At 44.9% G+C, this 17,806-nt stretch overlaps 1 protein-coding gene across 1 annotated transcript in view; it reads left to right on the top strand.

Annotated features, from left to right (window-relative positions):
* Positions 1 to 17,806, top strand: part of dnah5 (dynein, axonemal, heavy chain 5) — a gene marked incomplete at its 5' end in the record, with an annotated part of 160,663 nt that overhangs the window by 24,077 nt on the left and 118,780 nt on the right. Inside the window, 13 exons of the mRNA XM_080004870.1 lie at positions 1,580 to 1,693; positions 2,009 to 2,116; positions 2,893 to 3,015; positions 3,268 to 3,483; positions 4,240 to 4,266; positions 5,006 to 5,113; positions 5,945 to 6,030; positions 6,125 to 6,332; positions 6,499 to 6,612; positions 6,841 to 7,047; positions 11,745 to 11,825; positions 16,069 to 16,159; positions 16,320 to 16,465. Coding sequence (XP_079860996.1) covers positions 1,580 to 1,693; positions 2,009 to 2,116; positions 2,893 to 3,015; positions 3,268 to 3,483; positions 4,240 to 4,266; positions 5,006 to 5,113; positions 5,945 to 6,030; positions 6,125 to 6,332; positions 6,499 to 6,612; positions 6,841 to 7,047; positions 11,745 to 11,825; positions 16,069 to 16,159; positions 16,320 to 16,465 — 1,629 coding nt within the window. The remainder of the gene's footprint in view (positions 1 to 1,579; positions 1,694 to 2,008; positions 2,117 to 2,892; positions 3,016 to 3,267; positions 3,484 to 4,239; positions 4,267 to 5,005; positions 5,114 to 5,944; positions 6,031 to 6,124; positions 6,333 to 6,498; positions 6,613 to 6,840; positions 7,048 to 11,744; positions 11,826 to 16,068; positions 16,160 to 16,319; positions 16,466 to 17,806) is intronic.

Raw genomic sequence — 17,806 nt, 5'->3', positions numbered from 1 at the left:
GGGGGGTGTCTGCCACCCTCTGTTCTGTGGTCCACATGCGCAAGGGCCAGGGGCTGGTCATGGGCATTAACGGAGCGCGGAGCCGGCCGGCATGGCGAAGGCGCATGGCGTCCCGCTTCTGTGCCTGTGGCTGGTCGCTGTGGGTTGGGTGCCTGGGGGTACAGGGGGTGGGCGTGCTGGGGGCACAGTGGGGTCCAGGGGGGGGGATCCGTGTGGCTGCTGCTGGACTGCTGTGCCCCTGGGTTGATTTGGTTGGTTGATCTCTCCCAGCGCCAAAACTCATACTCACTCAGTACATACGCCACACAATAGGTGTAGGGTTTGGGGAACGACTGGAGTGGGTGAGGATGTGGCAGGTGGCTGCGATCTTGCCCGTCACGCTCCTGCCCCGACATGCTTCTCATCTGTCCTGAAATTTTAATACTACTCATATTAGCTTATAACACATACACTTGCACATAAATCTTACTCCGAACAACAAATCCACCAGACCATATCGTGCAGGGCAGGAGGGGTGCAAGTGATTCGGGCTTGACTTGCTTGGAGGAATCGCACACATCTCTCTCCTTTACTCCCTCATTTACTGCCATAACCATGCGGGAAGAGGCCACGTGCTGAATTGCTGTTCCAGTTTTACTGGACTTAATAAACTCTGTGTTTTCGCTACAAGTTGTCGTCTGATGTTCCTATGTTTATGTTTTTCCATGTACATGTTGTAAATGTTGTTTGGTTCTATGTTTATTTGTTATACTGGTGGTGATTCTCCCCTTTTGGAGTAATGATTAGTTGTTTATAGACCAAAACATGGTAAGATTGTTCTCCAAAGTGTGGGGTTGGTGGTGGTTCTGTCTAACAAAAATCTGTGCTCTTGTCGTCCCACGGGACAGAGTTATTGCAGCAGTTCTTGATGATTAATGAATAAATAAAGAGTGGCATTGCAGGTTGAGCAGCTGCAGACTAACTCCACTTGCAGACTAACTCTGTCCTAGATGAAAGCATAAAAAAAAATACTCTGTGTTGTATGAGCAGCATGCCGGTCATGCACAGGTTAAAATACTAATAATAATAATAATAATAATAATAATAAAATAAATAAATAAATAAATAAATAAATAAATAAATAAATAAATAAATAAAAAATAAAATTGAACAGTAAACAGAATGGCAATAAACGTCATTGGAATTATGGGACAATTTATGTATCATAATTTGCTATTCAATGCAATTGAATTCCATCTGTCGTATCGTATCGGTATCGGAGTAATTTGGTCGCTGCCATTTAAGTGTAAAATTTCTATAGTCGGCCCTAGCTTTCCTGGGTTCATCCACCCATTTGACAATGGAGACTTTTGACTGGGATGGAGGATGCCCCCTCTTCAACATAGTGTGCCACAGTAGTTTAGCCATTCATGCTGGTATTGAGCTTAATTGTAAGCTCTAAAATTATTCATTTCCGAATTAGTGTGTTCAAAACAGCACAATTTTGTTGTCATTTTAGCCATACTGTGCTTATACTTAGCTGTGATGGGACATAGTGTGGAGAGTCTGTATTTTACTTTTTTTCACTCTGTCCATCCAGTCGTGGAGGGAGCTGGACACCAGGATCACTGACTCAGCCAACGAGGCCAAAGACAACGTCAAGTACCTCTACACCCTGGAGAAGTTCTGCGATCCACTCTACAACAGCGACCCAGTGAGAAACATGCTTCTCACACTTTAAAGACTAAATAAACAAGAAAAGAGTTGGAAGGCACCACATGACTCTCTGACTTATTTCAATTGGCTCAGATTACATAATGGAAATAATTTAATTTAAATGTACTTACCATTTAGCTCTTTGGGCACAGCCCTGTGCCCATAAAGAGTACATTGAATAAATATGTGTGCGTGCTCTGATTTTCAATTACTTTTAATTATTGTTTAGGTATTCTCTTAAGTTCACTGTGAAGCACTTTGTAAACTTTGTACTACTAATTATTTTTATTGCATGTTTGCCTCTTGACTACAGGTGTCAATGGTGGAAGCAATCCCTGGATTGATTAATGCTATCAAGATGATCCATAACATCTCTCGCTACTACAACACATCCGAGAAGATCACCTCACTCTTTGTCAAGGTGAGGATGGCTGCAATCCTGCTGTTTTATGAGTGGTAAAAAGGCTTTTGTGTGCTATGTCAAAGAGACTTTGTGCTTCAAGGGGTGAACCATGGTTGCAAAAAGAGTGTTCCCATTGTATTTAAATGTCTATAATGCCACTTTATTCCTAATGTTCATTAAAGGGCTTCATACCCTTAAAGAATTGGTTCGCTATTTTTCAAACCAAGCCTTTTTTAAATGTTAGTTGCCATTATTTATAGCTGTTCATAGCACAACCTCGCTGGACGCTTCACAATTGAGAAACTTACCTCTCTGCTGCAGCTTCCTACTCTGCTTAAATGCAGTCCAATGGTGCAAACATTTAAGCCTTAATAGAACATTATTTCCCCTGCTCTAAAATGGGAAAATTTTAGTGTATTTTTTTAAATGTTTTGAATAACAGTGATAACATAACATTTTATTTAGAACTGCTTTGTGCAATTGGCACTGTATGTCCCGAGCATTTGTCACTCTGGGGGAGGGGAAATGAAGCGTTGCAACTTCCTGTTTCTAGTCTCTTATGTTCACATAGATGCATCCAAAACAGCTCAGTTGGGAAAGTGCAAAAGAGTCAAAAGAACGCTGAAAAATCTGATAAATGAAAATGAAAGACCGTCAAACTACTGTATATTGTGAGTTTCCCGACAGGATGTCCCTAATGAGGCTTCTCATTTTCCTTTAATTTTCTTTTAACTTTTAGTTGTGTAGGAATAGGGGTAGGAATATATTATATCAACTATATACATATTTCCCAGGTAACTAACCAGATGATCACAGCCTCCAAGGCCTACATTACCAATAATGGCTCTTCCTCCTTATGGGATCAGCCTCAAGAGCAAGTGGCGGACAAAATCCAAGCAGCTATCCACCTCAATCAGGTAATCAGTTAACTTTTAGTTTAAACTTGTGTCGCTTCTGTATGGTTGGTCAGTATTAAGGTAACAGTACAATTGTCTGATGGCATATAATTCATTATGTAATGGCGTGTTGTTTGACAACATGGCAGTCAAAAAGTTACGTTTCTCTGAACTTTCGCCTTGGCTGTTTGACTAAATATCACTATTGGACAGGAATGAAAGTGGATGAGATCAGTTCTTTAACAGTGCCATCACGTAACCCTCACCCTCCAGGAATACCAGCGATACTTCCACAAGGTCAAGGAGAAGCTCCAGCAGACCCCGGCGGAAAGACAGTTTGACTTCAGCGAGATGTACATCTTCGGGAAGTTTGACACGTACCAGCGACGCCTGCTTAAGATCCTGGAGATGTTCAACACCATCTCCACCTACTCAGCCCTCCAGGACTCCAAGATAGAGGGCCTGGAGACCATGGCCACCAGGTTTCAAGTGAGTATCCGTTTGATGTTGTGACTTTATAGATACTGCATGGATTGGTGAATGACCCTGTCAATGTGAAGTCAAAAGCAATTCACTTGCTTTCTAGTCTTAAAGTCTTCTTTTCACAGCATATGTAATATTGGCTAGGTAACCACCTACTATGACAGTGCAGTGGTTCTCAAACTTTTATGTCTATGTTCCCCCCTTCACCCCTTCATTAGCATGAGGGTAAAAAAAGATAATTAACATCAATTACAGTAGGTACTGTCTGTGTCTCGTATGTGTTTTTTTCAAACATTATATATAATCAAAGATTTTTAACACATTTTTATTTATTTTTTTGGAATACCCCTTGCACTACCCCTGCAGTACCCCTAGGAGTACCGAGTACCCCCATTTGAGAAACACTACGGTATTGCAATCAGGGATTCAGCAAGAGGATGTGGTAAATAAATAAAAATTATAAATAAGAAATAAATTCAAGGGGTTCCCTTGCTGCCATATCTTCCTATGGGGGCCTCTCATAAGGGCTGCAAGTGCTGACAACTTTAAGGACTCCCATGGAATTCCCATTATTAAATACTGTATATAGATTCTGTAGATAGATACTGCAGTTATCAATAAGCCAGGATCACACTTGTAACTCCACTCATAGAAGCAGCAGTTCAGTTATTATCAATTCCACAGTGAAGAAATTAATAGAGATTTCTACTTTTAACTCCTCTCACCACTTTGTTTGTTTGTTCTGCTGCCTTGGATGGACAGACTGCTGAAATGCAGGCCAAATGGGAGGTAACATCTCACCCGCTGCTATCTTTCATTTAATTGCCTTTGTTTATTGTTTTAGCAGTTTGGTTAGTTTTGAAAATACTTTTTCATTTTTCATTTGCTTAGCGAACCCCGGGACTTAAAGTACGCATAACATTATTAACTGGATAATTAGAACTCAATTCATGATAACACCATTATATTCGTCTTTCTCAGCGCTAACATCGTTGCTGTAACCGTCGCTAAAACTTTAATCGGCAAGCTCATCTTGTTCGTGCAAGCTGACAGTGTGCTCAACAGGCCATTCATATTTAGTGGAAAACAGCTTTGCAGTGTTAAATTAATGCTGTTTTGCACTCCGGTCTCATTTTTCCTCCCGAAAAGACTTCAGTTGCTACCAGACTGAAGATGAAGTCCTGCCAAGATTAAAGTGATATCGTAGCGCGGTGGCCTCACAGAGACTTTGGCTCATTCAAATTCAAGTAGTGTCTCAGCGCTTTAAAGCCAAAAACCGCTACAGCTGCCAAATTTGTTCCATTGAATCTGAATATGATACCGATGACACATTCTTTCTTGGGTGCAGAAAAAATAGTGGAAATTAAGGGCGTTGAACGAGAGCATTTTGTAAGTGATTGTACATTTCTTTCATGGTGTGTGTGTGTGTGTGTGTGTGTGTGTGTGTGTGTGTGTGTGTGTGTGTGTGTGTGTGTGTGTGTGTGTGTGTGTGTGTGTGTGTGTGTGTGTGTGTGTGTGTGTGAGCCAGGCTATCGTTCTCCATATGAAGAAAAAGCACTACAGCTTCCTGGACCAGAGAAGGTCTGACTTTGATGCGGACTATGAAGAGTTCTGTAAAAACACGACCGATCTCCATGTACGTTTCTGACCCAACAGTACATCAAATCTTGCAAAACACAAATTTTGAAAGTTTCATTTTCCAGACTACTTTGGAAGCCCTGCATTCAATATGATATATACTGTATATATATAAGTAAGTTACAACTCTTTGATTAAACACAGTTTGGATTAAATTGGTTAAGAAATTACATTATCACCTATTGATTTATGAAAATAAGTCAATCAAATAAGACCTTGGTATGCGGCATACAAATGATGGATGCTGTTTAGCTGGGGTCTCTAAATCCTGCTATTGTCACGATAGAACTTTGATCATGTTTCCATTTAGAAACGGTGAAACAAAACAATGATAACCGTCTTCGATGTCAAATGTGTACGGTCTTTTGTTACACCTAAATTTAGCTACCAAGGGCATATCTGCCTTTCTGTGACGAATTTAGACGCTTGAGATGCTGGGGCTTGGGATGTTAAAATATTTTCCACCGTTTTCCACCCCTTTTGAGACGGAATTTAACTGCACACCAGGTTCTCGCCCCACCGCTCCCCCGCTACTTCCCTGCAATACTCCTTTTACGTGTTTTTTTTTCGTCCCCTGTATGCCCCGCAAAACATCCTCTAAAGGTTAATGTGATTGGTCAAGTGTTAAAAGGTCAAATACTATGTGTTAAATATTCCTTTCCTGGCCTAGCTAAACTGCTCAGGGGCAGCTGTAAGAGTATGGGAAGAGTTTGTTCAGCCTTAAACAAAAGTAAAATGTAAATGTAGGAAAAGTGTGCCATTGTAATCCTTACATTTAAAACAGCTAAGACAAGGAACTGTGTCGGTTGGATACCTTAATCTTTTTTAGAATCAGCTCAAGAGTTTCATGGACAGCACGTTTGAAGAGATCCAGAACACAGAGCGCGCTCTAAGCGTGCTGAAGAAGTTTGAAAGGTAATCCTCTAAATGCATACTGTATTACTATGTTTCCAGTCACCATCTTTTTCAACTGTGTGTTTTCAACTGAACTCTAACTTTTACCCTCTAGACTGGGCATCCCGGGCCTCGGCATCGAGGCAAAGTACCAGCGCATTCTGCATAATTATGGCCGGGACATCGAGATGGTGTCCCACAACTACACCAAGCAGAAGCTGGACCCCCCCATTGCCCGAGACCTGCCCCCGGTAGCGGGCCGCATCATGTGGGCCCGCCAGCTCTACCGCCGGATCCAGGAACCCATGGACCTCTTCCAACAGGTGCAGTGAGATAAGTAATATGCTCACGATGATTTTCCGAGGCCTTTATAAAAAATAACAGTATCAGATTAACTCCCATTAAATATTTTAAACTGCATAGAAGTCTTTCTCCCTGATAAAATTGAATTCGGAATAAGGAATTCTTCCTCGTCACCGCCCCGAACAGCGTCCGGGTGTTCTGTCCACACCGGAGGCCAAGAGGATCATCAGGAACTACAACCGTGTGGCCAGGGTCCTGCTGGAGTACGAAATTCTCTACCATCACGGCTGGATGAAGCAGGTGAGAAGGTGGTCATACCAAGACATCTCATCCTCTTCCACCAAAAATCAGCAAATGTAATCCTTCTAAATAGGTCCAGGTGTAACTGTTCAAAGTCTCCTTTCTCTTTTTTTTTTTTCCTTTTAAGTGGATAGTATGTGGCTTTGGTGCATGTTCAACTGCGCTCAGTTTGATTGGCAACTCTCTTGTTTATGATGTTGACTTTCTGATACCTTTTCTCCCCAACAGATGGAGGATGCCAGGGTGGGCCTGCAGGCCTCCCTGCTGGTCAGATCTCCGGAGACGGGGGAGCTCTTTGTGAACTTTGACCCGGAGATCTTGACCCAGATCCGGGAAACGGATTGCATGGCCAGGATGAAACTGGAGATCCCGCCATTTGCCGTACTGCTGCAGCAGAGGCAGGCGGCGCTAAAGTCAAACTACAACAAATTACAGGTGAACAGTGCATCATCGGCTACTTATTCTATGGCTAGATACTATATAAAAGAATACATTGAGACAGAATATTAATTCAAAATTATTTTAAAACGAGCGTGCCTAGTTTAAGAGCTTCCACTAAAATGTCACCAGCAACGTAGCAAACTATTCTGCCTCCAAAAAAAACTTTACCCTACATATGCATATAGTATATCTTCATGTCTTCCATTGTAGTTCCTATGTAGAGCCACAAGATGGCACCATTAGCTAGTTAGCATTAGCACGTAGGTGGCGTGAACCGAGGGACAAGAAACGAGCTGGAGAAGTGGTTGCCTGTTATTCAGAAGTAACTGATCACTGATCATTGATTACCGCTATTGACCAATCCCAATTGAGCATTCCACAGTTTGCTAAATATATATATATTGTGGCACTCCCAGTCCTATGGTGTTGACTTCGGCAGGGGAATGAGGTTCAGTGGTAAGTGTTTTCAAGTTGAATCAACTGAAGTCCAGTTATTTCATTCATGAGCAGGGAAAGGGTGGGGGGAACAAATACAACTAAGGTTCTTCCCGGTCCGGGGCATCAGCAGCATTCTTGTCTCCTGCTGGCGACGTCCTCCAAACACTTGACTCTGGTCCCCTTCTCCTCTGGCGAAGGTTGAGTCCTCTCTCCCATTGTAGGCTAGCTCCTTGATTGCTGATCTGGCCCAGCTTGGTTTTGGCACGTTTCCGGCAATGGATATACCTGTTTTCCACAACGATCCCCAGCTGGCAGCCTTTCCTAGCTGGGTAAAGTCCGGCGCCACCAGGAGGGGTTCAACACAGAGGGTCTTCTGGAGCAGAAGGCCCGATCAGTGTCCTCGGTCCATTTCATCTGGTGTGGTTGCCTATTTTGGGTGAGATCATGGAAAGAAGCTGCCAGAGCAGCATAATTCGGTACAAACTGCAGGTAATGCCCCATTAGCTCCAAGAACATTTTCACTTGCCTCTTGGTAGCGGTCAGGAGTGGATTCTCTCCAGTTTCTTCTACTGGGGCTTGACCAACCCTCTCCCGATAGTGTGCCCAGGTGCTCCACTTCCTCCAGTCCCAGATGGCACTTCTTTGGGTTTTCCACCAAACCTGTATCTCCCTGGGCAGTGAGCACCGCACAGTGAGTCCCAGTCCTGGTTGTGAATTACTATATCGTGCAAGTGCAATTGCTCCATATAGTTTCTGTGAGGTCACAGGATTCTGTCCATCATTTACTGAAACATAGCCGGTGCCCCATGGATGCCGGATGGTAGGAGAAATGGTTGAGAAAGCTGTCTTTTCCTTCGCCTGTTCTGTGAGGGGCACCTGCCAGTATCCTTTAGTTAGGTCAAGGGTGCTGATGAATCTTGCTGGGCTCAAACTCTTTACCAGCTCGTCCATCCGGGGCATGGGGTATGCATCGAACTTTAATATCTCTTTCAGCTTCCATAAGTCATTACAGAACCTTGTCGTCAGATCTGGCTCTGGTACCATGACGATGGGGCTCGACCAGGCGCTGTGGAACTCCTCATTCACTCCCAGTTCCACCATCTTCTTCACCTCTTTCTTTACTGCAGCTCAGCTGGCTTCTGGGATCCTATAGGGTCCTTGGCAGACAATCTTTCCGGGTTCAGTCACTCTTCTGCCCTTACCACGTGAAGCTGTATGTGGCTATACAGCGACAACACCCTTCCAATAAGTACCCGGAGATGTGATCTCACTTTGGTATCTTTAATATAAGCGGTGTAAAACTGTGGAACAATTCAGAAATATGCAGATAAATGACCATTCTCTATGCAGATGTAGATACCAATATGTTGTCATTGTATACGTATGAACTCACAGATTGTGCTTTCTCAAGGGCAGTGCCGAGGCTGATGGAAGAGATGGTAGTCCTGGGACGTAATCAGATTGATTGTCTGTCTCTGTCTTTCTATACCTGCTCTGATGTAAAACTATCATCACAGTGCCCTGATGTCGCAACACAAACTGGGGGAGGGGCCTATTGGGGCGGAACAATGTTGTGTTGGCCAGGTTTGTTGGAAAACACGTCCCTGTTTTTGGATATCAGCTCCCTGAGCTCCTCAGTGGACTGAGCTGCTCCCCCAGGGGGACTGGTATCACTTCTGGGGAGGACAATTTAGTTACCAACACCACATTTGGGAGCTCTTCTGGTTCTCCTTAGCTATGCCTACTCGGGAGAACAGCAAGAGCACCTCTCTAGTGACAGCCCGGGCACTAGCAGTGCGTAGGAAGATGGCCTCTGGAAACCGGGTGGTATAATCAATGCTGACTAGGATGAAGCGGTGTCCCTGTGCGCTTCGGGGTCCCACTATGTCCATGGCCAGGTGTTCAAAGGGGATTTCAATGATTTAGTGGTATGAGGGGGCTCTGGTAGTGCAACTTTGGGCTATTAAGCTGGCAGTCAGCACAGCGTCTGCAGTCGTCCAGGAATGCCGTCTTTCACCTGGCCGGTAGAACCTTGCTTAGACCCTCTCCACCCCAGGGTGGGCACCAAGTAGGTGGGTGTGGGCCAGGAACAGAACCTGAGGGACAAACGCCACTGTATAGCAAGCCCTTGTTTTAAAATGAGGTTTAGATACTTTAATCACACCTGGCCCCAGTGATCCCTTAATGACCTGTACATCGTGGAGGGCTTGGGTCAAGGTGGGGTCTTCTCTCTGGGACACGGCCAAGCTGCCCAGTTGGGTGGGCTTGGCTTGAATGGCCATGGGCACTCCGCAAAAATCTTGCTGGGCTCACCTTCTGTCGCGAAGGAGGATTCAGCTGAAGGGGGGTTTCCTGGCCCGTGGCTATGTTCCCCTCCTCAGAGGCGTGCTCGGCTTCCATCAGGTCTGCAGTGTCAATGGATATTTTTTTCCTTGTACTCTAACGTCCCGGTCTCCGGCCAGGGCAGACGCTGAGCCTCCAAAACCGTGCAAAGAAATTTCAGTCTTTCCCTATTAACACTGGCACTGGTAGATTTGCCACCACTCCGGCCTGTAACAAGGTCTTTCCTTGGGGGGTCTGGATTTGTACTTGTATGTCAGATAACACCTGGAATCGCCATGAACACAGGATACCTTTCCTGGATCAGCTCACCAGCAAATTCAGGTCTAATTAGACTGACTCTACTACCGGAGTCTAGGAGAGCCTCTGTGTCCTTATTGCCTATTTTAACCAGAATACTGGGCTTCTGAACTTCCTCATGTACCTAGCAAGAGGTTACAATCAGACAGGGGTTTTCACCATCCCCACCAGAGTTCACTGTAGGCATGGGAACATCCTGTTCTGGCCAGTCCCAGGCGATGTGTCCCTCGCGGCCAGAGGAGTAGCATCTCCTGAGGTCGGGAGTGATTAGGGATTGGCGCCGCTGGGTTAGGTCTGTCGGCATGTTTTGTTTTTTTTCGGGTGGTTTGAGCGCCACAGTTCCGCCCCAGTGGGACTGCTAGTGCAAGCCCGGAGTGCTTCCCGCGTCAGAATTGGGGCGAGAATGCCTGCCCACTCCTCCAGAAGCCGCCGCTCCCTCTCAGCTGTCCACTCAAAGACCTCGAGAAAGGGCTCCACGTCATCTTCAGCCGACATTTTGATGAGTACCTACTTGGGCACCCTGGGCCTGTCCCGGTCCATGGTCTCCCTCCAGGCCAGCCTTGCCATGGCTGCTTGTACCTCAACCTGGCCCTTTACCAGCATGTCGATCGCTTCCTTCATTTTCCGAGTGTGGGGTTGTGTGTGTGTGTGTATGGGGGGTGGGGGGGTAGAGACCCCTTATGCCCGCATTCTCCACAATTATGTGGCACGCTTAGTCCGATGGTGTTCTGAGGTAGCCATTCTGAGGTAACCGTTTACAGGGTTAATCAACTGAAGTCCATTTATTTAAATTGTGAGCGGGGAAAGGGTGCGGGGAGCAAAAACAACTAAGGCTTTTCCCAGTCTGGGGCATCAGCAGCATTCCTGTCTTCTGCTGGCCTTGTCCTCCACACACTGACTCTGATTGCCTTCTCCTGTCACAAAGGGTGAGTCCTCTCTCCCTTTGTAGGCTGGCCCATAAATTGCTGATTTGGCCCAGCTTGGTTTATCCACGTTTCCCGCCACCGCAGGTGGATATACCTGTTTTCCACAATGATCCACAGCTGGCAGCCTTTGTTAGCTGGGTGCCGTCCTCTTCTATGGCTCCCTCCAGTGGTTTGAATCGAGGGAACACCACAATATTATACACTGTTTATAAGAACTTAGCGGTCAACCAAACAAGCTTGTGTAGTGAAATCTGTATCAAAAACGTTATGGCTCCCCTTTAATACTCCTGAGAGGCACAGGATGCTGTAAACCTTAGATTTTCAGTTGAAAATATTGTATAGTTGTCAGTATTTCCATTTCAATTGTTAGTAGCTGGTTTTAATAATCCTGTCTGTGCCTTACTTATTCACAAAAAGCATTAATGGAAACAATTCTCTAGTGATTTAATGTTTAATGATCAATGTGAGGATATTACATGTGCAGGATACTCTATATGTTGTTCAAATAAAACACCTGGATTGATTTAGGAATGCGTATAAAACACAATCATCTTTCGAACATTTCAGTCTCCAGAGTTTGGATGAATAAGGTTCTAATGTATTGAAGTAGATCTTGGGTCTCAAACGAGCATGCAAAATATTCCTCACACTAACCGATACGTCTCCGTTCACACCTTCTCTTTACAGCTGTTGCTCAGTGAGAACTCCCGGGTGCGAACAAAAATCCAGAGTGCCTTCGAGCCGCTGGTCACACCACATGTAGCTAAGGTAAGATAAGCTGTGACTGTAAGATACAGTTCAAACGAAAGCTTAAGTCACATGTTGGGTGTTTCTCTGTCACATTGGTCTAGCGCTGAGTTTAATTCATGTCCAGTAGGTCCATTTTTTATACTTATATCCTTATATCTATATATCTTTGGCATATTGGCATTGACATGGCATTAGAGTCACTACCGGCATACACTGCAACAAATTACATTTTAACAGGTTTTTCACAGCACAAGTGTGTAAAACTGTTTTACTTACTAACAATAGCTAATTCGAGGGGATTTCGTGTAGTGGTGTCCTTAACCTTTTTAAAGACAACGGCTGACTTCTGATCTCTGCACACAAAGTATTTCTTATTTTTTCTTTTCTTGATTATTTCTCATTCATTGGTTTTCACATCACTTATAAGGCCCATATATATTGCTCTTTTCTAATACCACGTTAGGTTAATTGCATTTGATTAGTTTAGATTACACCACATTAGATTAGAAATAAATATTGTTATACTCGCTGACACAGAATGGATGTGAACCCATAAGCACAACACAAATCAGGTAAGGACCAGGTAACAATCAGGTAAGAAGACAAAGTCCACAAGGTTTATTCCAAAACAAACGGGCAGGGGTCAAAACTAGGAGATCAGTCAGAGAAGGCAAACTTATCCGGCAGGGAACAGGCAGAGAATCAGGGTCCAGGGAAACAGTCAATGGAGTCTTAAGAGGCTTAAGTCGAGAGATGTGCAAAGTGGGATGGATGTGGAAGGACTGGGGAGGACACAGGCAAACAGCTGCTGGGTTGAAGACCTTGGCTATGGGGAATGGCCCGACAAAGCATGGGGCCAGTTTCAACCCGGAGGGGTAAGTCCCTTGTAGAGAGCCAGGCCTTCTGTCGCAGAGTGTGGGTGGGAGCTGGGGTGTGGCAACGGTTAGCTGATCTCTGATAGAGGTCAGAGGTGCATAGTAGAGTGCCATGGGCCATCCGCCAGGTACGTTCGCACCGCCAGATGAAGGCTTGAACAGATGGGACGCTGGCCTCAGGTTGCTGCTTGGGAAATAGAGGTTGATAGTCCTGGGATCACTAGAATGGAGAGAGGCTGGTAGCAGAGCTGGGCAAGGTGTTACAGACATATTCTACCACAAACTTGCAGCAGACTGCAAAAATCATTCAAGAAACAAGAAGTGAATTGAGGCCCCCTATATGAGAAGGTGTCTCTTGGTAGGCCGTGCACTCTAAACACTTGATTTAGGATGACTTTGGCCATCTCTCTGGCTGTGGCCAATTTTGGTAGCAGATTAAAGTGAACAGCTTTGGAGAACCAATCTACCATAGTGAGGATAGTAATATTACCTTCTGATGCGGGGAGCCCAGTGATGAAGTTCAGAGAGATGTAGGACCACGGAGGACAGGGAAATCTAGGGCTTGACGGGACTTCTTGTTCTGTAAGCATATAGGACTTGTGGCCACAAACTCCCAGGTGTCCTGATTCATGGATTCCCACCAGAAACCTTGTCGAAGAAGGGAGAGATCCTGGCTACTCCTGGATGTCAAGCTAACCGGGAGGAGTGTCCTGCAGAACCTGCGGGCATACATCAGCTGGCACAAAAAAGCAGTTATCAGGACAAGTGCTGGAAGATGGGTGTAGAAAGAGTTGCCCTTTATCTTCTGCTCCACCTCCCATGTAACCACACCGATTATGCAAGATTAGGGCAGAATCTCCTCTAGCTGTGAAGGATGACCCTCGGCTTGGTAGATGCGAGAAAAGGTGTCAGGTTTGGTGTCAGGAGAACTTGAGGAGGTCAATGCAGTGAGTGGTGCAGGCCACCAGGCTATAGTTCCGGATGAACCTTCTGTAGAGGTTAGTGAACCCTGAGAACTGCTGCAACTTCTTTCTGGAGGCTGGTACCGGCCAGTTGACTACCGCATGACCTTTGTCTGGGTCCGTCTGCACGTTCCCTTCAGCAACCACAAGGCCCAAGAAGCAGACCTTGGGCACATAGAATTCCCCCTTCTCGGCCTTTACGGGCAGCTTGTTTTCCAGAAGCCTCTGGAGAACACACTTGACATGGCGGACATGCTCCTGCTCAGATCTGGAGAAGATAAGGATGTCATCCAGGTAGACAAAAACAAATACATTAATTAAGTCTCTGAGAACATCATTCACCATGGCCTGGAAGACAGCAGGTTGATCAGACCAATGGGCATGACCAGGTACTCATAATGTTACCTGGGGGTGTTGAAAGCCATTTTCAATTAGGCTCCCTCCTTGATATGGACCAGATATTAAGCATTCCAGTCCTGAGATCCAGCTTGGTGAACATGGTGGCACTCTACAGGAGTTTGAAAGCAGAACATTTGAGTGGTAGGGGGTACCTGTTTTTTACCATTATATTGTTCAGACACAGAAGTCGAGGCAGGATTGCAGTGACTTGTCCTTCTTCCCCACAAAGAAGAAGCCCACTCTGGCTGGAGATGAAGAGTGGCAAATAATACTTGCCGCCAACGACTCCTGGATGTAGGGCTGCATTGCCATTGTCTCTCAGATGGACAGGGAGTATAGTCCACCCCTCAGGGGCATAGAATCAGGAAGAAGTCCAGCACTGCAGTAGTAGGGCCGATGAGGTGAAAGTGACGTGGCCCAAGATTTTGTTTTCAGTGGTATTTTCAGGGCCCTTGGACACAGGTAGAGATGTTGAAAACACACCAGTTTATTGAAGAGTGGCAAGATGTAACAAGCTGGGAGCTGATTGACACATGTCATGACAGAGGCATTCCATGTGTGTGTGTGTGTGTGTGTGGGGATGGGTGATTTACCTGTTGCTCATTGATTGTTTTGACGAGCAACAGGCGTACAGCCACCTCTGATCCCAGGCCCAGTTACCTAGACCCAAGACAGGTGTGGCTGCTTAAACCACCCTGACACTACATACCCCCAACACCAAAATGAGGCCAAGGAGAATCCTTGACTGAATTACAATTGCTCTCTGCTGCGAGGGCCCAAAACTCAATGGACTCAATAGTCGATGACTTGGTTAAAGTCCACAAGCAGCCTCACGGCCAGGTGTAGCATGGCCAGAAACCTTCCAGAGACAAACAGAGAAGGCTGTCACCGAAGAGCAGAGGTGTGACAACAATTGATTACCCTAGTCCTGAAACTGTCTCGTGACCTCTTGGTGGGATACATGAGGGGTTGCAGTTCAAAAGTTAGTGAGCAGAGCATGAGGAAGGACTGGCATGTACCTGGGAGCTCCGAAGAAGTGTTTTGGAGTAGAGAGTTGAGGTTCAGGACTGGAAACGGTACGAGCAGGAGAACTGGTAGATGATGTAGCAGCAATTGTTTGACTGACCAGAGTGAGCTGCTGGATTTGTTCGCAGAGAGCCTCCAAACGTTTGTCATGCCGTGCGGAGGATTACTGGGGAGCCCCACAATGGCGGTGATTTGTTTCTCGTGTTGGTGTAGATCACAAGCATGTGCCGCTATCTCTTGTCTGAGTGTCTGAGTAGGCTGGGTTCATTTCTGGCTGGATTTTACTGTTACACTCATAAGTCATAAGCAAAACACCAAAACAATCAGGTAAGAAGTCAAAGTCCACAAGGTTTATTCCAAAAAACACGAAGGGGTCAAAACCAGGAAATCAGTCAGAGAAGGCAAACTTAGGGAACAGAACAGGCAGAGAATCAGGGTCCAGGGAAACAGGCAGAAAATCAGAGTCCATGGAATCAGGCAGACAATCAGAGTCCAGGGAATAAGGCAGAGAATCAGAGTCCAGGGAAACAGGCAGAGAATTAGAGTCCAGGGAACATGCAGAGAATCAGGGTCCAGGGAAACAGGCAGAGAATCAGAGTCCAGGGGACTAGGCAAAGGTTCGGACAGGAATCAGGAATTAATTGCGGGAAAGCTCAGTGTTACTGAAAAGTCAAAAGATCTGGCAGGGAACAAAGGGAGGTGGACTGGTATTTATACTGAGGGGCGAATGAGGGAATGAGGTGCAGGCGGGGGAAACCCAGTGAAGGGAAGGGAGTGACAGCAAAGCAAAAGGGAGTGGATGGATCTGAAATGACATGGAGGTTAGTGACATGGCATGAGGAAATGACCAGATGAAAATGAAATATAAGATGAAAACAAATATGTATACTGGAAGATCAGGGAGGATTCATGACAAATATTAATAAATATAGAGGTATATTAAAATGCTAATAAGATGCACTTCCTCAAATTTGATACCTTTTAATCGTGATTTGACAGGTGGACGATGCAATACTTCCTGGTTTGACGTCCCTTGGCTGGATGTCGCTGAACATCGACAAGTACCTCAGCAGTATCAATACAGCTATGGGTAGGAAGAAGAAGACAGGATGACATGATTTAATGCCTTAGTCATTATGAAGCAGTGATTGTTAAGTTCACTGTTTTGCTCTGTTTAAAAGCCAAGGGATGTCCAATGACCAATCTAGTTCCTCATGAGTTAAATCTGTTCTCTTTTCCCCCCTCTCCAGCGGACCTGGAGCTGCTGTTGGACCGCGTGAATGACCTGGTGGAGTTCAGGATCGACGCTGTGCTGCAGGAGATGAGCGGAGCTACCCTGTGTATGTTGCCCGAGAACGAGCCCTTCACCTGGGAGCAGTTTGTCCAGAGCACTGTGGTAAGTGACAGCCGACGCTCATCGCCGGCTCAGTCTGGAGGTACTGGAGTTTAAGGGCTAAAAATATATTTATTCAAATATCATTAAAAAACTCATTGCAAAAAATGTAATTTGGGCCTTTGCTATCTATGGTATAAAATAATGAATCTGTTTTTTAATTGGCCATGCAGGTGTTGTTACTAAACACACTAATACTACAATGAAGCCAAAGATGAGTGAGAAGGGAGATGTGGTCTCAATCTTTTAAACAACTTTTTTTCACCTACTCCCTACCCTTAAATACGTGTTTTTGAAACAAATTCCACATCATCACCATTCAAAATCACATGTAAAACCCATGTGTAGCAGACGCAAGTTATAAATCTTAACATAGGGTTAGTTTTTAAAGGTTTTTCATAGTGCACCAGTTAGCACCACATGGATTTCACATGTGGTTTTATAGGTTATCATTCACACAATTACTTTTAGTTTTAGTAAACTTTAAACTTTTATTAAACAACTGAATAAGATACTTAAAAGTGTTACTGTTATCAAACAAAAAAAAAAGGAAATAATTCTCTTCATTATAATATCAAAATAACATCGTTTCTGCAATGTGAAAGTGGTTGATTGCTGCAAAAAGCCGTAAGACGTAATACTAAAGTGAGCTATTGCTGTAATATAGACCTCATTATCCGAAGTTTCACGGCTTTTAAGAGGTTGAACAGTTTCATCGCAGACAGCTGTTTCTATCCTCCCGGGCGGCCGCGTCTTTCTTCTAGATTAATGAGAAGTCCTATGCGGTGTGTGTTCTCTGCACGCAAGCCATCCATTCCAGTCACTGCGTTTTCATGCGTTTGGTTTGACACCTCTTGTGTGCTGGCACTGAGTAGCTCGTTGGCAGTCACGGCTGCAGTCCATGAATCATTACCTGCAGACATGACAGAATCGCAGAGTCATCAAGTGGAATAGCAATGTGAACAATCTGGTCGCCACGGATGCTGACGAAGCAGTGCAGGTTACGCGTAGAGGAATAGCATCAACTCTGAGGATTCCCTTTTCACAGACATTAGAAGTCCAAGGGCAAACTGACAGGAAAAAAAGCCACACTTCAGCTTGTCTGATTTCAGTGCCCGGGTAAAGTAAAGAATAAGGTGAATTAAGTAACATACATTTATGGATATCCTTCCAGTATTTACACTTCCCTCCACAGAGGCTTTGAATAGGGAATTCAATAGTGAAAGACCTTTATGCTGAAGAGGTGGTTAATGAGCTGATAAATGCAAACGACAACAACCCGGATGCCTTTTGTCCAAAATTTGCAAAAAATCGAAATCGCAAACTGCCCTCTTTTCCCTTGTC

The sequence above is a fragment of the Zeus faber genome, assembly GCF_960531495.2.
Source record: "Zeus faber genome assembly, chromosome: 8".
Lineage (NCBI taxonomy): Eukaryota > Metazoa > Chordata > Actinopteri > Zeiformes > Zeidae > Zeus > Zeus faber.
This window is presented reverse-complemented; position numbering and strand designations above follow the sequence as displayed.